Source organism: Kogia breviceps, chromosome 2 (assembly GCF_026419965.1).
Source record: "Kogia breviceps isolate mKogBre1 chromosome 2, mKogBre1 haplotype 1, whole genome shotgun sequence".
In the NCBI taxonomy this organism is placed as follows: Eukaryota; Metazoa; Chordata; class Mammalia; order Artiodactyla; family Physeteridae; genus Kogia; species Kogia breviceps.
Window position 1 is genome coordinate 24,918,042 of NC_081311.1, and position 21,852 is coordinate 24,939,893.

The 21,852-nt window shown below is 42.6% G+C and overlaps 1 protein-coding gene across 1 annotated transcript in view; it reads right to left on the reverse strand.

Moving 5' to 3' along the window:
• CFAP58 (cilia and flagella associated protein 58) overlaps positions 1–16,275 on the reverse strand; it is a 113,326-nt gene extending 97,051 nt beyond the window's left edge. Inside the window, exons 1-6 of the mRNA XM_059052810.2 lie at positions 16,267–16,275; positions 9,878–10,159; positions 7,443–7,591; positions 5,124–5,280; positions 4,010–4,204; positions 1,586–1,723 (exon numbers count right to left, since the gene is read on the reverse strand). Coding sequence (XP_058908793.1) covers positions 1,586–1,723; positions 4,010–4,204; positions 5,124–5,280; positions 7,443–7,591; positions 9,878–10,159; positions 16,267–16,275 — 930 coding nt within the window. The remainder of the gene's footprint in view (positions 1–1,585; positions 1,724–4,009; positions 4,205–5,123; positions 5,281–7,442; positions 7,592–9,877; positions 10,160–16,266) is intronic.
• Positions 16,276–21,852: the final 5,577 nt, after the last annotated feature.

A 21,852-nucleotide genomic window follows, 5' to 3' on the forward strand; every position in this document is an offset into this window, starting at 1 on the left:
ATTTATTAAAAATTCATCTTTAAAAAAATGTGCCATTCTTAGAAATGATTGGGAAAGCAACTAGTGATTCTTCTGCAAATAAAGAGTATCAATTATTCCCAGTTCTTGACAATGAAGAGGCTGCACTTAGCTGGGCACGTTATCCTCAGATCACTGCTAGAAGCAGAATCCCATAGGTTTAGGATCTGATAACAAAAATATTCCATCTTTCAAGGTGCCCCATGCATGTCGTCAAAGAAGAGAATTATTGGCATAAGTATTTTTCCTTTAATTTCACCTTAGGGGCTAATACATTATTTTGCCTTCAGTAGTCATTTCATTTCTGCTTTAACTTGGAGCATTCTCATAAAGAACGGTTTTGAGTCAAACATTTCTGGACTGCTTAAATGTTCCTCAGCCTCAGATCCTACCAGGTCCAAATTAGTTCATCTAAGGTCCCTTTCAATTAAAACAATAAGATGTACTAATTCAGTAGTTATTAATCCAGACCCCATGGTTAGAAAAATTAATCCAGACCCCATGGTTAGACTTCAGAAAAATCCTGTAAACCTCTAAGACTGCATGCAAAACAAGACACAAGGGCTTCCCTGGTGGCGCAGTGGTTGAGAATCCGCCTGCCGATGCAGGGGACACGGGTTCGTGCCCCGGTCCGGGAAGATCCCACATGCCGCAGAGCGGCTGGGCCCGTGAGCCATGGCCGCTGAGCCTGCGCGTCCGGAGCCTGCGCTCCGCAATGGGAGAGGCCACAACAGTGAGAGGCCCGCGTACCACCAAAAAAAAAAAAATAAATAAATAAAATAAAAAAAAAACAAGACACAAGATGTGCAAATAAGTGTGCGTGTGTGTGTATGTGCATGCACACACATGCTTTCATCGGATTCTCAAAAGGTGCTGTGATGCAAAAACTGTTAAGATTTACTACTCAAATCAACGTATTTTCCTGATTAGTCACTCATTTTATGCCCAGTATGCTAACATAACTAGAGTAACGCTTATGGATTTTTCAGAATTGGTGATAAACATAAAGCCGCTCTGCTAAGCATGTAGGCAGACAATATGTATCCAAGTATAAAATGGTTATCCAAACTTAATTTGCAAGCACTCTTCAATCAGGGCAGGGAGAATAGGAGACCTATCTTGAAATTTACATTGGACAGAAGTGAAAATCATGATTCTGCAGTCCTAAGAGTAGATATCAAATAGTACTAGTCCGTACCCCACCCCTCCCACTCCATACAAGTAGCGAAATACAATCTCACTTCTTTGCCACTCACATGTGTAAATGGTTTCTAGCTCTGGGCAACTGGTTACTTGCAAGGCTAAATTACAGAGGTGGACATCGGAGCTCACTTTGGAAGTATTTGCATAGTCATATGATTAATAATCAGCTTAGCAATGTTATAAGAATGGAAGTTATCAAACTGCTTCTGGACATAAAGCGATCACTGTAGGTTTACACCTGCCTCTGAAGGACCAAGGCTAATCCAGGCTACCCAACCAAAGGCTAGAACAGCATCAGCCAACTTATATTAATAGGGAATGAAGGAAGGCATGCTAGGGAACAGATATGTCACTTGGTGTTTACTTTGAGCTCCAACGCCTTCTGCTGGTTTTCCTGGGATAGCTGCTCACAAATCAAACTATGTTGTTCGTTTTCTTGCTGAAGTTTAGCATTTCTCATCTGAAACTGCTCCAGCTCCTTTGCAGCTCTCTCATTCAGTATCTGAAAGATGCAGAATGAGCTGGTTAATGCTTTTGAATCTGATTACCGTAGCTGCACATCCACGCAGGAGGCCATGCAGACCTCCTGGGACAAGCACAGCAACCACACTTTCTTTGTCTTCGCAGAAATTGTTCTTTCTCCCCAGTGAAAGCATGAAGGCACTCAAATATGATGAATGTTAAATGGCTGAGGGAAATGATGACTTCTAATGAATAACACAGAGAGCATAATTTTTTTTTTCTGGGCACCTTGGGAAGTCTTCTTCACAGGTGGTGGATAAATATTTTAATGCCTGTTTGCCATTTGGCAGGCTTAGCATACACAACAATTGCTATAATCATTGCAAATGAGCTAGAGATTCAAACGAGCTTCATCGGCTGTGAGAATCAGAAGCTATATCTTCAGAAGCAAATCCTGCATTAGCATGCCTACAACATTTTCGTGAACAGAACCATCCACTAACACCAACACAAAACAATTCCCCTTCATCCAACTTAAGTCAAAACCATGGAGTAGTAGTGGAATGATTTCTACCTCCCTGACTTCAGTGTCAGTTGGATTTTCCCCTTCCCTACCTTGACTGTTCAGAGAAGACAAGGTTTTATAAAAACAGAGGATTATATTTGGGGAAGTCATTTCTATTGGGAAAATATTAGGGAGATGGAGGGATATCAAAAAAAAAAGAGAGAAGATGGCTTAGAAGACACTTACTCCAATATATAACTTCCACTCAAGCAAAAGTTAAACACAGAAAGAATCTATCCAACTTCCCATCAACAGGGACTAAATAAAGTTTTCCATGGGTCCTGGATGTTGCTAAACAAAGTACTATCGTTTTAACGTGCTAACCAAAAACCTCTCAAATTTCAGGCTCAAAGAAAGCCACATGTTTTTTTCTGGATGCTGCACACTGCAAATTATCTATTTGATTTCTGGCTTTATATAAAATTAATAAAGCAGCTGACAAATGTGTTCTACTATCTAATTTTTTAAGTAGAAAAATGATGTATGGCTTAAAAATACTTTAGAAACTTCCTAAGAGAACATATTTTCAAGAAATGACTTTTTTCAATTAGATGAAATGGTTCTTCTTTAAGAAATTAGAAAAGACAGACTAGCATTTGTGTTACCTTAAACTGTTATTACAGAGGAAATGTTTTTTTAAATTACCATATTTAAAATGCATAGGGCTTCCCTGGTGGCGCAGTGGTTGAGAATCCGCCTGCCGATGCAGGGGACACGGGTTCATGCCCCAGTCTGGGAAGATCCCACATGCCACGGAGCGGCTGGGCCTGTGAGCCATGGCCGCTAAGCCTGCACATCCTGAGCCTGTGCTCCGCAACGGGAGAGGCCACAACAGTGAGAGGCCCGTGTACCGCAAAATAAAATAAAAAATAAAAAAAATAAAATGCATAAAGACAGTGTGTGGTTTCCCAAACTTGAAACTTAAAACTAAACCTGTTAAAAATAAATCATGTTATATTCACAGGTTGGAATGCTTAGAGCAATGAGAGTGAATGGTCTTCTGAGCTCTGTCCAATAGAACTTTCTGCAATGAACTAAATGTTCTCTATATGCACTGTCCAATACAGTATCTACTAGCCCCATGTGGCTATGGAGCACTTGAAATGGTGCTGGTGCAACTGAGGGATTGAATTTTTAATTTTATTTAATTTCAAATAATTTAAATGTAAATAGCTGTATGCGGCTAGTGGCCACCATATTGGATAGTGTGGTTCTATAACTATGTGGCAACAACATAAGTGAATCTCAAAAACAGGATGTTAGGAGAAAGATATTAGACACAAAAGAGTACATCCTGTATAATTTAATTTCTGTAAAGTACAAAAGCAGGCAAAACTAACCTCTGCTTAGAATTCAAAAGAGCACTGACCTCTGGGGGAGAGAGAGACTGGGAAGGGGCACGAGGAGCCTCCCGGGTGCTATTTCTCAGGCCGGGTGCGGGTAACCAAGACGTGTTCAAGGGGAGAAAGTTCATCAAGCTGTATACTTGTGACTTATACACTTTTCTATGTGTATGTTACATGTCAATAAAAGGATAAAAAGAAATTAACCTGTTGGAGCATGGCAGGAGGGGATGGTGGGGGATAGAGCATGTCTACCTATAAGAGCCATTCAAAGACCAAACACGGTACAGTGCTACGCGCTGTGTTACCAACATCCACCAACATCTGCAGTGAAGGGAGTTTGCTGCTTTCCAAAGAAAAGTCAAACACCCCCGTTCTTGTCTGGCCAGGCCCCGTGGTGCAGCCCTGCCCAGCCCACCTTCTGCTCTTTCAGCTGCTGCTCCAGCTTCTGAAGCTCCTCCTTGCTCTTCTGCATGTACTGTTGCAGGGCCTTGATTTCTGTCTGCCTGGTGTCCATGTCCGTCTGAATCTGCTTGAGCTCTTTCTCTAGTTTTTCCTTCTTCCGAGTCTCCCGCAAAGCTTCGTTCTGATGTTGCTGGACTTCTTGTTGGAACTACAGGCACAGAAAGGATGATGGGGGTTGGGGTGCGGGAGATGAGCCCCTTCGGACGGGTCTCAACCAGCCGAGCTTCTCCCTCTCTCAGATATTTTCAGGGCAATGACTTTGAAGTAGTATTTCTCCTGTAGGAGAGTCATCTTTGAACTGCAATGTTCAAACTTTTCAAGAATATTCTGGATTGTTTTTCAGAGCCTTGGCACCAAACAGCCACCCTGATGGTGGGAACAAATCCACAAAGAAAGGTACAAATTCCAGTTAAATACGGAAGCCCAGAACTCTAGGGAAGTCAAACATGGAAAGAATCCATCTAACTCTCCATCAACAGAAACTAAATAAAATGTAGCCAGCTACTCTAAATATGAAAGTGTATTTTCCATGAGTCCTGCATATTGCTAAACAAAGTACTACAGTTTTATCATGATAGCCAAATTCTATGAAAAGTCCTTCTCCTATCTCATGATCAAAGGAGTCTCTTGTTTTTCTCCTCAAGCCTGCGCTTGTGTACCATCTATTCAACTTCTGGTTTTATAGAAAAGTATTCAGAAGGATTCAGCTAGATGGCTTCCTTACACAGGAGAAAGGCCAGGGGAACTGCTTTCACCATCCCCAGATGCAGGGCTCCCCGGATGTCACAGGGGACACCTTCTTGGGCCAGAAATGTAAGCAGTGTCCTATCCTGGTAACTTCTCAGACAGAGAATGACTCAAGTAAAACTGCTCTTGCAAAAACAAACCAGAGAAACAAGCAAAACAATGGATGCTTCATTTGGTGACTGGGCCGGGGGCAAGGGGGGCAGGGGGAGGGAGGGTCGTAAATCTGAGAAAGGAACAAGACCGGAAGGGACCCTGGAGAAGGACAAAACCTCCTTCTGGAAGGTAATGGTCCTTGTCTTGCCCTCCGTGTCAGAGCAGACCTGACTGATGGTCTGCTCTGCCTCTTCCCTGGACCGCTCCATTTTTTGTTGCTGTTCAGTGGTCTGAGCTAAGGCCTCTCGTAATTTCACCACTTCTGACAAGAGTTGGTCTCGCTCCTTTGTCACTTCTTCTTTGAACTTCAGCAAATCTCGGATACTAAAAAAGAAGAACACCGGAGTTAGACTAAATGGCCATCTGCTCAGGGAACCTTCTTATAATCCTCTGAACTCGTTTTCATGGGAAAGACTTATGGTCAAGGATCAACACTATTCAGGTGTGAAAGAGAAAGATCTTTATGCCCTGACGTGGAGCTGTTTCTGAGTTTTTAACTGAAAAAGAGGATGTTCCAATAATAATGTGCATAATATGACCCCTTTTCTTATTTTTAAGCAATTACAGTCTCTGTGTGTGTGTGTGTGTGTGTGTGTGTGTGTGTTGTGTACTATAGGCATTTTTATAGAAGTCCAGAAAAATAGGCATCAAATTGATAACTGGTTATCTCTGAGGAGTGAAATTTAGGGTGGAAGGTTGAGGGGGGGATGATTTCTACTCCTTGCTTTCCACACCCCTGTAGTATTCATTCTGAAAGTAGAAAAACTATGTCTGATAAGACCTGTGCAGCAGAATTCATCTAGAACAAGGTAGCTACTTTAGAGCTGAGAAAGCAGAGAACTTGCATTTGAGACACTTGCAGCTGACAGACATCAAATGACTGTTGGAAACACAGTAATTCGATAATATGTATTGACCAACAATTTTGATATAATTGTTTAATTAAGAACCTTCAAAACCACAAACTCTTCTCCATAAACAAGACCTTAAATTCTAAGGTTACTGTAAAGACAGACAGCTACACCTAACCGCACTGCTGAAGAGAAAATTCTGAGTTGGATTGTTTCATCAGTTCTCCTCCTCATCATGTTCTGATTTTCATTAAAACTCCTCCTAACCAAATCAGTTCCCTCACGTTGCTCTTCAATAGTTGCTCTGATCGTGCATGACTTCTTTAATAAGAAAAAAAGAGTCCATTATTATGAACACCACAACTTCTGTTTATTTTATCTATTCAACGTTCGATAAACGTATCTAGAAAGTATAAGAAACCTAGACAGCAGGTAGATTTAGTTAAGGATGCCTAAGGAGGTGTATGCTCATTCCTGGTTCATTAATTAATGCAAGGTTTTGCATGCCCTACAGAGTGTTAGATTACTAGAGGGAAGGTAAAGATAGATGTCTTCCCTCAAGGAGTTTACAGCTTAATGGGCAGAGAAGCTCAAATAATTTCAGTACCATGTGATCAGTGCCATACCTGAGGGAGATGTTGGGTCCTATGGAAACAGGGAACACAATGACTCTTCTGCCTGGTCACTGGGTCTGAGGCTTGGGAGGAGGTTGGAACAGAGATGCTGACGGTGATAAAGTTAAGATGGTGTTTAAGATAGGTCTTGAAGGATGAATAGTTGTTTACTGAGTGGAGAAGGGAAGAAAAAGGATCCGTGGCATAGAAAACAGTTTGTCCAAAGACATGGAGTCATGAGCAAGCATGGTGCTGCTGGACATGAGTCTAGCACGGCTGACTGGGGCAGATCTACAAAGGGCTCTGCAAGACATGTTCAAGACTTTGGGCTTTATCCTTAGGAAATGGGTAGCTGTTGAAGGTGCATATGCTGGAGATGGAAGCATGTAGCTACATGTTTTAGAAGAATAAGTCTGGTATGGAAGATGGTAAAGAGGGGAGATGTCTCCTCAGAGGCAGGGAGAACAGTTAGGAGTCTACTGCCAAATCCAGCAGAGAACAGGGGACCCGCTGCTGACAGGGAGGAGAGGAAGAATGAAGTGATGTTTAGAAGACTGAGTCAACAAGACAAAACTTTAAGGGATGAAGGAGTAACAAATGTGAAAAGCGACTGTTTTCTGGCCTAGAATCTGAGGTGGTAGGAAGGATAGTGATATGGCTTAATCATGGGGCAGGGGATGTATGGGAGGGGCTGGGAATCTGGGTAGAAAGTCAGCCATTCCACACAAGTTTGAGAGAAATAAAGTTAAAATCTTTACTCATTTTAAAACTGTAGCACTGATTTTATAGAGCCAGAAGTTTGATATAACCATGAATTAGAAGCTCTTGGGCTTGGAGAAAGGGAGTATTAAAAAGAAAAAAATGGCAATAGACAGAAAACTATCTCTGGGAACCCAACAAAGTAGAGTCTTGTATTCACAAAGAACATTCAAGATGGTACCGGCAAGCCCCAGGCTGTCTGTTGAAGAAGGAGTCCTCTGCAAAAGCAAGTTCAACATGAGCCAAGACGGCTATGACCTACTTGGTGTCCTGATCCGTGGAGAGTCCAGGCCCTTGCTCGACTAGTTTGGTTAGGTTCACTATTTCCTCTTTCAGGGCAAGGATTGTCTCCTTTGCCTTCTGCTCTTTGTCATAGGCTGAGTCCACCATCTTCCAAGCCTTTTCAATTTCCTAGGTGGGTCATGGGATATCAGTGAGAAAAACCAAACTAGGTTCCAGATGCAAGCTAAACTGAATAAATAGAATCATAAAACAACTACGTTATAGAAGCTATTTATGGGGAAAGAAGATGACACGTTATACCCTATGTATTAAACGTATATTGACTTACTGCATTGTTCAACATGAGTTAGTCAATACTGAAAAGTTGTTTTAAAGAGGGATGCTGGCAAAGGATATTTTCTCTTGTGTAGGTAAATGTGGCCACAGGGCTCACATACTACAGGGGCTGCTATAACTAATGGTATTATTTCTAGTAAAGATATTAAGATAGGTTTACAAAATCGAAAATGAAAGCTTATGTGCTTTCCAAGTCCAGATATTTTATAGGAAAAAAAAAAAAAGCTTTATCACATAAGGAATGGTCTTGGATCCAAGTCCTAAATTTGAAGCTCTTGATAGATTCCATATTAAAAATATATTTTGCCCTCAGGCCTCAAGTGAGCTAGCTCCTGGATGGCACGGTGAACTTTAGAGCCATCCATAGAAATGAGGTCTTGGCTGTCACCTAATTGTACACAACAGCCTTGATAATTCCCATTTCCAGAAACCCAAGCCCAGGCCTTCTCATCAAATGCTTATAGGGGAAAAACAAAACTATTCTGAATACAAAGTGGAATATTAACAGAAATACTTAAAAGTGAATTACAGCCATTCGAGTACACGGACGAAGGACAGTAAATGTTGCAACAGCCTTGAGTTTTGCCCTGCCACTTAATTTTCTTGCAAAATTTCATCAAGTGCAATGTGAGTCCTTTTATACAGGTAAGAATCTATATGCTTAAGGTGAAAATATTCTTTTATGTTGACAAGGAATAAAATGAGTGGAAGAAATTATTTAATTAAATAATTTCATGATATTACATTAGAGAGAGAGAGAGGGGGGATTCTTGGGTAACTGCAGCACATAATTTAGTGATTCAAAACAAAATGTCAGTTTAAGGGGTATGTTCTTCTGTAGCAACCATATGTACTATTTTTGGCAAAACAAATGAAGGATATTTAAATGAAATATGATAATATGAAGTCATGTCCAAAGCAAATACACCAATTATATTTTAATCAATTCATGACTTCCATTTCCAGTTTTTTAATTTACAATAAAAAGTGGGGTCTTTTCTCATCATAACATGATTTAAAGCCTTCTTATATTGGTATTTTGCAAGGAGAAGAAGAAAATAACAATAGAGAGAAAAAGACACTAAAAATAGTGGTTCCTGGGCTTCCCTGGTGGTGCAGTGGTTGGGAGTCCGCCTGCAGATGCAGGGGACGCGGGTTCGTGCCCCGGTCCGGGAAGATCCCACATGCCGCGGAGCAGCTGGGCCCGTGAGCCATGGCCGCTGAGCCTGCGCGTCCGGAGCCTGTGCTCCGCAACAGGAGAGGCCCCAACAGTGAGAGGCCCGCGTACCGCAAAAAAAAAAAAAAAAAAAAAAAAAAAAAAATAGTGGTTCCTAAGAAAACAGGTAAGTTATATTTTGCACTAGTCTTGGAACTTCATTAGAATTGGGGTATGTTTAATTGCATGATATCAAGGAAATTATCTTAAAAATTGCAAATTATTTCTCAGCACTAAGGTTTCAATTATAAATTAAAATATCTTAACCTCTTATCACCCTGCAATCTACAAGGAACATTTGTGTTTTACCTTCAAAATAATGCAACACACTTGAGGATGAAAAAATAAAGTGTAAAAAAAAGCCATACTTCCTCAATATCCCTCGCAGACTGAATCCCTGTTCTTGCATTATGAGGAACTGGGACAATCAAGGCAGACGCAAAGGGGAGATAAGAGGAAAGATCATGAAAACTACCATCTGGAAATTCTCAAGGTAACCTCTCCTAGAACATTGGAAAATGTAGAAACATGAAAAGATCTTTTACAAGCTATCATCATAAGATATTTAATTACTTATCTTGGGTCAAACAAGACATACTGATATTCCTAATACTATACTTACTTATGGCCAATTGATTTTGTGAACACAGTATTTCTTAGAAACCAAGCCAGTAAGGTTCTACCTTATTTTCTGCATTGTGAAATTCATTCAAGCTAATTAAGTTCTTTGAAAATTAACATTATTCCCTAGGCTTAATGAGTATATAAATCATGTAAATTTTTACTTAATAACTCTTTTACTACCAGCCTAGAGCTGCCAATATAATGAAAGGATGATGTTTTAAGTACAGGGTGCATTTATGAAAGCTCGCCATTGGTTCCATTTCTAGAAGATCACTGACCTTCTTCAGGGATGTGATGGTGGTCTGATCATCCTGAGAGAGCTTCAGGGCAGTGGCGACCTTCGCGGAATTAACCACGATCTCCGCATTCAGCTCTCTGCACTTGGCCTTCAGACGCTTTTCATTGTCATAAGACTTTTTCATGACAGCATGAAGCTTCTCATATTCAACCCTAAATCTCTCCAAACTTTTGTCCCCTGAAAGTTCGCTGAGAACCTCCTGAAAATCCCTTTCTATTTCTTCATACACAGTTTCCTCCAGCACTATTTTTTCACTCTTTTCCTGTTCAAAAGGGCAAAGACGGGAATGAAGATTAAAATATTTACCCCATCGCTATTCAGGAATGACTTATTATTCGTGAATAAAAGACCTTCGTACAAGCAAAATAAAAGCCACTGACAAGCAGACAATTTAAAGCTATATGATGGGAAGGCTCCTTGTTCATTCCCTGATACCTGTATATGTGTATACGTAGCACTGGGATAGTAATATTTCCTACCACATAGTGTTAAGGATTAGATTAAATGGGATAATTCATGTTAAACACCTAGCCAAGTGCCCGGTAAACAGCAGGTACTCAATAAATTTCGAGAGCTATTATGATTATTCCAAGCCTGCTTCTTGCTGCCCCCAGGACTGCAGAGGGAAGCCACGGTATGTTGAGGTCAGACATAATATAGATACCATGAAACCACACTTACAGTGGAACCCATCCAGAATACGGAATATTCTCTTTAAAAATATTCCATCATTTTTACCCCTTAAAAAATTAGCCTAGTTCGTCTCCACAGGAATTTTGAAATATCCCCTGGGCAATGGTCATGGGCCTTCTCCACATTTGCTTTCCATGATTAGCTGGTCAGCAAATTATTTAAAATGTAAGCCCAGACATACAGATGTAATTCAAGCAAGTCTGACTACAACTTAGATGATAACCCAGGACTATATGGTTATATATGAATTCTTATTTCCCTAGTGTTACAGGTTGAATTGTGTCACCTAGAAAGATATGTTGAAGTCCTAACCCCTAGTAACTGTGAATGTGATCTTATTTGGAAATAGAGTCATTACATATACAATTAGTTAAATTAAGGTCATACTGGAGTAGGGTGGGTCCTAATACCATATAACTGGTATCTTTATAAAAAGGGGGAAAATTTGTAACTATGTGGTGTGATGGATGTTAACTAAACTTATTGTGGTGATCACTTCAAAATGTACACATATATGGAACTCCCCTGGCGGTCCAGTGGTTAAGACTCTGAGCTCCCAATGCAGGGGGCACAGGTTCGATACCTGGTCGGGGAATTAAGATCCCACATGCCGCGCAGCCAAAAAAAAACAAAAAAGAAAAAGAGAAATGTATACATATATCAAATCATTACGTCATACACCGAAAACTAATACAATGTTACATGTCAGTTATAACTCAATTAAGAAAGACTGTGGCATTTGGATACAGATACACCCTACCCCCCACACGAGAACTCCATGTGACCAGTGAAGGCAGAGATTAGGCTGGTACGGTTGCAAGCCAAGGAAAGCTAAGGGTTGCTGGCTACCACCAAAAGCTAGGAAGAAGCAAGGAAAGATTTTACTCAGTCTCAGAGCATGGCTCTGCGGACACCTTGATTGCAGACTTCGTGGCCTCCAGAACTGTGAAATAATAAATTTCTGCTGTTAAGCCATCCAGTTTGTGGCACTATGTTACAGATGCCCTACTTCTTACTACATACAGCACAATAATAATAAAAAAAGAATGGTTAATATATTTACTAAGAAAATATTGATTGAACATCTGCTGTCTGTAAGTTGGAATGATGGAGGCTGAAGGAGATATCAAAGTAAGGACTACACAGCCTTCCCATAGGAAATATATACATGAAGAGCTGATGTGGTATGTGGGCAGAAAATGGAAGTATGGAATTTGATACTTGCCATAAAATGGATTCAGAGTTCTACAAGAACCTATAGGAAGAGAGAATTACTCCCAGCAGCAAGAATTAAAGCAAATTTCATAAAGGAAGTGGCATTTGAGCAGGCACAAAAGGGAGACTGGAGTTTTCACAGGTAGATGTGAAGAGAAAGGGCATTCCTGTCCTATGGCAAAGCTTGATCAAAGGCTCAGGGACAAGCAGGTATCTAGGACTTGAGATTGGTTAAGAAGCTCAAGTTAGCTTAAAGTACAAGAAATATGACAGGGAGAAGGAAGGAGACTAGACAGGGAGTTAGGGACAGACTGGAGGCCTCGAATGGCATTCTAGGGAATACAGAGTGAATTATTCTGGAAGCCACAGGTAATCACTTAGCCTTTTGAGCAAAGAACTGATAAGGTTTGAAAGGTCTTATTTATGTTTGAGACATTACGCTTTCATATTCTACACTAAAAAGGACTTTAACATAAAAACTCTATTGCTAACACTGTTGGTGGGAATGTAAATTGATACAGCCACTATGGAGAACAGTATGGCGGTTCCTTAAAAAAAATAAAAACAGAGCTACCATATGATCCAGCAATTCCACTCCTGGGCATATATCCGAAGAAAACCAGAATTTGAAAAGATACATGCACCCCAGTGTTCACTGCAGCACTAATTCAACAGCCAGGACATGCTTCTGCAACCTAAATGTCCATCAACAGAGGAATGGATAAACAAGATGTGGTACATATATACAATGGAATACTACTCACCCATAAAAAAAGAATGAAATAATGCCATTTGCAACAACATGGAGGTACCTGGAGATTATCATACTGAGTTAGACAGAGAAAGACAAATATCATATGATAACACTTACATGTGGAATCTAAAAAACTGGTACAAATGAACCTATTTAAAAAACAGAAATAGAGTCACAGATGTAGAAAACAAACTTATGGTTACCAGGGTGGAAAGAGGGTGGGGAGGGATAAATTGGGAGGTTGGGATTGACATATAAACACTACTATATATAAAATAGATAACTAATAAGGACCTACTGTATAGCACAGGGAACTCTACTCAATACTCTGTAATGACCTATATGGGAAAAGAATCTAAAAAATATATGTATATGTATAACTGACTCACTTTGCTGTACACCCAAAACTAACACAACATTGTAAATCAACTATACTCCAATAAAAATTAATTAAAACAAACAAAAAAAAAAGCAAAAAGACTCTACTGCTAATCAAAGAAATTAACTGAGACAATCTCTAATCCCAATAATAAAGTAAAATTCAAACTCACCCTGAAGACTTTGGGTAAGTAGTCTAGTTTACCTTCTGCTTTGACAAGCCTGACTTGCCCAACATGGAGAAAGTCTACATATTCTTGCTTTTCAAAAACACTTGTGGGCTTCCCTATTGGCGCAGTGGTTGAGAGTCCGCCTGCCGATGCAGGGGACACAGGTTCGTGCCCCGGTCCGGGAAGATCCCACATTCCGCGGAGCGGCTGGGCCCGTGAGCCATGGCCGCTGAGCCTGCGCGTCCGGAGCCTGTGCTCCGCAACGGGAGAGGCCACAACAGTGAGAGGCCCGCGTACCGCAAAAGAAAAAAAACAACAAAACACTTGTACTGGGGCTTCCCTGGTGGTGCAGTGCTTAAGAATCCGCCTGCCAATGCAGGGAACACAGGTTCAATCCCTGGTCCGGGAAGACCCCATATGCCGCGAAGAAACTGAGCCTGTGTACCACAACTACTGAGCCCACGTGCTGCAGCTACTGAAGCCCATGTGCCTAGAGCCCATGCTCCACAACAAGAAGACCGTGGACCGCAACGAAGAGTAGCCCCCGCTCGCCGCAACTAGAGAAAGCCCACAGGCAGCAACGAAGACCCAATACAGCCAAAATAAATAAATAAAATAAATTTATTTTAAAAAGAAACACTTGTACTCTTGATTACACTTCTAAATATGATATGCAAACAAAACAGAGTCCGCATCTTAAAACAGATGTGGAGTCACAAGCATATCTATATAACACTTTGTATAACAGCATTAGTACTAACATTAAACTCAACACAGGTTTTCTTCCTGACTAAAAAGCAGATTATCGCAAAGATCACAATATAGCAATTCCACAAAGGAGGAAAATTCATATTAAGGAATGGTGCTGCTGCTCTGTACTTTCCCCTATTGATGCTAAACATGAACACACACAAACATTTATCACAGCAATGTTCTAGGTTCCATCCCTGTAAATGGTATTAATGTCAACACTTGATCACTAGCCTAATGATTTGTTCACAGGAAAGGTTTTCCCTGTACACTTGGCACTTAGCACAGGAATGGAAAAAGATCAAAGAAAGAAAAGTTTTAAAGAAACTTTTATGAACAGATTTGTTTATGTTGCCATTTAAACATATACTGCTATTAAAAGCAAAGCAAAAATAATCTCTTAGCTGTGACCAATAACCAGTTGGTATCTACACTGTTATAGCATATAATGCTATCTAATTCAGAAGCATGATTTCAACATGAATTGATCAGAAAGGGACTGTGATGCTCCTTCATACAACACCTATCCGGAGTGTTTACAATTAGCCAGGCAATGTTCTAGGTGCTGGGAGTACCAATTAGTGAGGAGAAGGAAAAGGAAAAAGGAAAAGAGAGCTGCAGTGAAAAATGAGACCAGAGTGGAAATGCCAACTTATGAAAGTAGAAGTGAGGAAAACTTGGCTGAGGTCAATTGAAAATAAAAATAAAAGAAATGAAGGAATGACAGGAGATTGTGAAAGGGAAGAGAGACTGGGAAATAACTGGTTTATAGTATTTGTATCTGGGGCTTACATAGGTAAAATGAAGAAGAATGAAATAAACCAAGATGACTAGTGGGAGAGAAAAGGAGAAAATACTCAAAAGGAAATAATGGAAAAATTAAAGGAGAACTGGAAGGGGCAGGAGGAGGAAGTGGGAAGAAGAGAGATATGAATGAGTGTGGGAACCGGAAATAAGAAATGTGGCCAAGCAGGATGGATGTGAGAGAGAGATGACAGTGCTGGAGCCTGGAAAGGGAGGAAGACAGAGAGAATGAGCCCTGGGATTGCATGATAAGGAAAGGAAAGAGCTGTTGACCACAGCAAGATGGAGTTTACAAGGCGGGGACTGATGTGGAGGAGATGGAATGATGAGGGGATGTGAATGGTGTAGAGGAGACCAGAGAAGGAACTGGAACAGGGGTGGGGGCATGATGGTGGTGACAGAAGCTGGGACCAGGGCTGGCTTCATGGGTGTGTGAACTATTCAGTTGCACGGGGCTCCTTGCTCAGAAGTGCCCTACCGGGGCTCCCCTGGTGGCGCAGTGGTTGAGAGTCCGCCTGCCGATGCAGGGGACACGGGTTCGCGCCCCGGTCCCGGAAGATTCCACATGCCGCGGAGTGGCTGGGCCTGTGAGCCATAGCCGCTGAGCCTGCGCGTCCGGAGCCTGTGCTCCGCAACGGGAGAGGCCACAACAGTGAGAGGCCCGCGTACTGGAAAAAAAAAAAAAAAAAAAAAAAAAAGAAGTGCCCTACCCTCTGTTGAAATTCTTAATAATTTTTTTAACAAGAGGCGTTTGCATTTTCATCTTTCCTTGAGCCCTCCAAACTGTGTAGCTGATCCTGTCTGGGGCTGACCATGTGAAACATAATATGGGGAAGGACTCTGATGGGGTGATAAAGGATTTGCATTAGGGCCGTAATGGATGAGGACTGTGACTGCCAAGTGATGACAGGGACCTGAGGTTGTCCAGGTTATAAATGAGGGTGCTAACGGACAGGCAAGGGGTCACTAAAGGGTTGCAGAAATAACCTCTCATCAGTGAGACTCAAGTTGGGGTGTGCTACAAAGTGGGGAAGTGAATGGAGGGCTTAAGATAGTAAAACAGTGGACAGTGACAACACAGGGCAGTGGCGATGGGCTGAAAAGCTTAATGAAGATGTGTCATAGCAGGTGATCAGATGACAGGGAATCGTGCTATGACAGGTGGTCAAGGGTCAGTGAACAGGAGTGACACTGGGTATTTATGAAGCCTTCTTCCAGGTCCTCCCAGTCAGCTAGACATCAATATTTCTGTGTGTATCTCTCTTGTGGTATCACCTTATGGCTCAAAATCTAAGGGTGCGGGTCTGTCATGTGTGAGTGTGGAAACTTATGAATTTCCTACGGCACTTAGCACCGCGCCAGTTTAATAGGGTGGTGTGTGTGTGTGTAGGTGGGGGAGAGGGTTTCCACCCAATGGAAGGAGGGGCAAGAGATAATGGAGCCAGAGCCAACAGGAAAGGGGGAGGGGGATGAGGCTGCGGCTGGGGACAGGATGTTGACTGGGGGAATATTCGGAATCAGTGCATGTGACAAGGGATAGTAGAAGAGAGACGACGGGGAGGGGTCGAACGAGACGCGACAGAAAGAGGGGCGCTGACTTCTGACCTCGGCCATCCTGACGCGCTCTACGGGTCGCCTCAGAAGCCGCAGTGGAGATCGCGCAAGCTGGGCCCGAGTCTGAGGAAGGGGCTGTTCACCGCCCCCAGCGTCTAAAACGGCGCCACGTTATTTCTATCGCCTGCAGGGGGCGGAAAGCCGCCGCTCGGCGCGTCCTCCGGTCTCCGAGCAACCGCCATGCCCTCTGGAGGCACTAGAGAATGTTCGAAAGGGGTGGAGCCTCCGAGGCCGGCGCCTGGGCGGTGTTCCTCAGAGTCGCACGCAAATATCCTGTAAAGGGTGGGGCCAGTGAGATGAGGGGCGGTGCCTCTGGGCCGCTGGGAGGAGTCCCAGGGTGTGCGCAGAAGTTAGAAAGGAGATGCAAGGCATGAGAAGCAGATAACGGAGAACCGAGGACTGACGCTTAGAAGGAGGTGTAGATCAGAGGGTTTTGGAAGAAGGAAAGACTGGCAGCCTCCCTCTGCTCTCTGTCACAAAGTGACTCGGTCACAGGAACAAGAAATAATCCCAGTTCGAGTCAATTCCAACCCTTACGACGCAGCTACTGTGTGCAGGACACGGGTAAAACTAAGGTAGAGAAAACACAGACCCTGTCCCCAAAGGGTTCAGTCACTAGTGGTGAGGAAAATAGGGTGCAGAGGTCGAGGTACCCTGGAAAAACGTATGTGGAGCCGCATCGTGAAAATCTGCCTGTATCTGGGGGTCATGTCTAAAGACCCTTTCTCCTCCCTTTCCTTCTCCCTCTCTCTTTTTCTCTCTCTCCCTCCTCCTGTACCCCATTTAGACTTCAGGTGCAGAGTTGGAGTAATTAAACTCTTTAAAAACGCCTCTCTTGTATTCTTTTTTCTCATTTTCCTAACCCCTACTCCCATGCCTCATCCTCAGCTCCCATAGGAATTCATGCTACTGTGCTTGGATATATATTTTTGAAAAATGTATAGCATTTTTCATAAGTGCATTTTTAAAATTGTAATAATAGTATTGGACTTCAGGGATCATCTCGTTTTCTACTGTTTTCACTCAACATTCTTTATAAGGCTCTACCCGTGTTTCAGTTATAATCCCAGCTAATTATTGCTGCATAGCTTTCCATGTTGGACATCCATACCTTTTACTTCCAGCCTCCAAGTGCTGGATACCAAGGCTGACTCCACCTCTCCAATACCACAAACAATGCAGCCATGGTCATCCTTGGCAGTGGTCCTTCATGGACCTGTGTACAAACTCCTCTGAAATATATGCCTATGAGTGAAATTGTTAAAACCATAGGGGATGCACAGGGCCATCAAATTCAACTTGTCCTGCACAATGACATCCAGCCAGAGGGCCAGTGGGGGCAGAAAAACAGACCCTACCCCTTTGCCCATGTCATGTGCCCTGCTGGAGGAAGACATGTCCTTTCATTCCCACAAAAGCTTTGTTCCTTAGTCAAGCCATGAACCTACAGGCTGTGACTACCCAGAGGTTATGCATTCTTCAAATTCTTACTGTGGTGGACAGTATTTTCCCATGGCATAAAGTTACCTAGTAGCCTAGTGGAAGCCCTGGGTACTTGACTTCACCAAGTACTGCTAGATGGCACACCAGAACTGCTGCACTACAGCACACTCCAGCATGTAGTATAAGGTTTCTGTCCCCCACTCCCATCCTTGCCAGCGTGTGGTAGTTTATGTATTCATAAACAGTCAGTAGTGTTTACTGAGTGCCAAATACCATTCTCAGTGCCTTACAAATACTGACTCATCTGATTAGCCAATTTTTAAATTTCTGTCAATATCATGGAAGTCATGTCAACACATTTTGTTTTAATTTGCATTTCTCTGACTATGAGTGAAATTGAGCATTTCTTCATACATTCATGAGACACTTGGGGTCGCCTTCTGTGAATTGTCTATGCCTTTGTCTATTTCTCTACTGCTCTTTTTCTTTTTGGTTTGCAAACGGTCTTTGTAAAGTCTAGATATTCATCTGCTTTCAAAGACTGGACACGTTGCTTGTGATGTCCTTTGTAGAACGATAGTCTTTAATTTTATAGCCCTTCATCTTTTTATGCTTTTTTAGTATAATTTAATAAGTTCCTCTCAACCCCAAGTTCATAAAGGTATTCTCTATCATTTTCTTCTGTTAGCTTAATAATTGTACATTTTCACATTTGGTTCTGTAAGCCTTCTGGAGTTCACCTTTGTATGTGGTGTGAGATAAGGATCCAGTTTTATTTTTCTCAATGGAGTGAGCCCATTTTTCAACATCTCTGTTCCCAAATATACATGGATCTGTTCTGAGCTCTCTGGCTTAGTCCTGTGCCAATTCCCCAGGGTTTTATTACTATGGTTTTGTAGCCAGTCATCATGGTTAAAGGGCAGAACTCTCATCCCTGCGCTGTCAAAATTACATTGGCTGTTCATAAATCTTTATTATCCCATATAATTTTCAGGATGTTTTTCAAGTTCCTCATGAGAAATATTAATTGGAACTTCATTGAATTTATGAATTAATTTGGGGAAGATTAACATTTGTACAATATCTCATTCATGAACAGAGACCATATATCTGGTGGACAAACAGGACAAAAATATGACTGAGGCATAATGTGCAGGAAAATGGTGAAAGAGATGGCATATGAAGCTGGAGAAGCAGGCTGAGCCAAACGTTAAGCCAAGCTAATAGAAACGAGGTGAAGATGGAGCAGGAAACACGACTCAGGCTGCTTTGTGTGTTTACAGAAAATTTGATGATACACTGGAACCAGCTTGTGGGACCACCATGATCCAGAGAGACTCCATAACACTCCTGAAGGTACATGGCCATAAAGAAAGACCTAGAGGGCCCTGGCCACGTGTATCTTCTACTGGTGTCAATTGTGGGGCTCTGTGTCTCCCCGTTTCCTAAGGGACGTTTCACAAGCAGATGACTGCCAGGGTGACAGCAATTCAGTCCAGAAAACACTTTAGCAGGCACAAGGTTGGCCACAGGAACCACAAAGGTGACTAAAGCAGAGTCACTCCCCTTTGCCTTCACAATCTGGCTTTGGGGAAAAGAGAGAAAGGAAAATCTACAATTAATTCTAACATGATGTGATAGTATCATTTACAACAGGTGCTCTTGACAGCAAGCACTATGGGTGGCTCAGGGAATCTAGACTCTGATTCCTGAGAGTATTACTTATGATGTGGGGACAGAAAGATGGAACATGGGAAATCAGGGAACCACTGGAGGTAGAAAGGAACGTGACATGTTCGACTCACAGGAAAGAGATGCATGTGGACATTAACAAGGCTGGAAGAGTGAATGAGAGGATGGGCGCCTGGACAAATTAGTTTATGCTGATGTAAGAAAATGCTTCATTTCCAGTTTTCCAGATTATGGAAGAAGACTACTCATCACCCTGCTCCCCTTTGTTGTTGTAATAAAAAGGAGCACTAGGTGGCATCATACTACCAAAAGTCCTCACCTTCTAGAGCCTTTGGGAGAAACACTCCAGATTGGGTCAGCCCCGATTTCGACAAATAAGAGTGCTTCTATCAATCTCATTTCTCATTACACCCACTTAATTTATTTACTGAGCACCTACTATATGCCCAGCCCTCTCCTGCACGCTGTGGAGACTATAAAGGATTCGAAACCGATCGGGGGCCCTGTGGGGCTCCCGGGCACGGAGGCTTTTTTGTCCCCCATTTCTAGTAGGCAAGACTCTAGCCTCCATGACCTTCCCTGAGTTCCGAAGGGCAGATTTGAACAGTTGCTAATCAAGGGAGGAGCAGCCAAGAAACCACCTGAGGCAAGATTAAAGGGACCAAAAAAGCTCATCAAGATTAGGAGACCCGACCACCTGAGACCCTGCACACACCCTAGTCTTGTCAGCAACCCCACCCTTGGGAAGTATTGTCATAAAAGTCATCAAATCCTCCTGGGTTGGGACATATAGTTTTTCTAGGCAGGAACCCGCTGTGTCTCCCCTTGCCTGGCTAAGTAATATAGCTGTCCTTTTCTACTTCACCCAAAACTCTGTCTCCAAGATTTGATTCTGCACTGGTGGTACAGAGAAACTGAGCTTTTGGCATCTGAGTCAAAAGGCTCTCCCCACTAAAGGATCATAAGGAGAAGCAAAACATACTTGCCACCCCTCCTCCACACACACAAAAATTTTAAATAGTCCAAGGCAGGATGCCTGAGCACTGAAATGAGGATGTCAAGACATAATATCTTGAGTAATCTGGCCCAGTTAGCCTTCTGGTGCCTTCTCCCACCACTCACTCCTTAACACAATGGCTTCTTTCAATTTCTTGTATATGTCATGTTCTTCCCTGCTGCTTGGCATTGACAAAGGCTGATCTCTCTGTCTGGAATACTCGACCCTCCCTCTCCACCTGACTAACTCCCATCCATCCATCCTTCAGATCTCACTTCCTCAGGGGACCTTCCTGACCTGCCGCCAACACCAGACTACCTTTTCAAGTACAATGAATTCTGCTTCTTGGATCATCCCACATGGTTATTAATTATGTATTCATGGAAATGGTTGTTTCGTATCTGTCCTTGTTGTCGAACCCAAGTTTGTGTGCCCAATGCCCAGTGAAGCCAAACAAACTGAAACGTCGGAGTTTGGAGTAGAGAAAGGTTTATTGCAAGGGTCCAGCAAAGAGAACCGCCAGCTCATGCTTAAAAAGCCAGAATGGGGCGGTGGGGGGTGGGAGAGGGAGGGAGGGAAAGTATAGGCAAAATTTGGGGCGTGGGCTACAGGGTGTGACCGTCTTCTGATTGGTTGGTGGTGAGGTAACAAAGGTGGTGTTCCTGGAATCTCAGTCATCAGCCTTCAGGTTCCAACCAGTCTGGGTTCCTCCTGCTTATGTTCAGCCACAAGTTACCACCCTCCACCTGGGTGGAGGCCCTAGTTCATATAGAAGAACTCAGAGATACATTGTTATGTACATCCTTTGCTGGGATATACATTATTGTTTCTTCTTTGTTTCTGCATTCCCTCCATCCTCTACTTAGTAACCGTTTGAATCTGCCCTTTGGGACTCAGGGAAGGTCTAGGAGGCTGAAGCCTTTTTCCTACAAATAAGAAACAGGAGACCGGAAAGGCTTTTGTACCCAGGAGGGCCCCATAGGGTCCTGCTCAGTTTCGTCTTTTCTACCAGGCTGCCAAACAAGAGAACAAGGATCACTTTTTCTCTAGTTCAGCCCTGTCTCCACTGGTGTTACAGGCTGAACTGGGTCCTCCTAAAATTCTAAATGTTGAAGCCCTAACCCTCAGTACCTCAGAATGTGACTGTATTTGGAAATAAAGCCTTTAAAGAGGTGAATAAGTACAAATGAGGCCATTAGGGTGGGCCCTAATCCAAATCTGACTCCTGTTCTTATATAAGAAAAGGAAATTTGGACACACAGAGATACCAGAGATGTGGGCACACAGACGAAAGACACAGTAGAAGGCCATCTGCAAGCCAAGCGGAGAGGAGAAACCAAACCCCCTGAGACCTTGCTCTGGGATGTCCAGCCTCCAGAGCTGTAAGCAAATAAAGTTCTGTTGTTTAAGCCACTCAGTCTATGGTTCTTTATTATGGCAGCCCC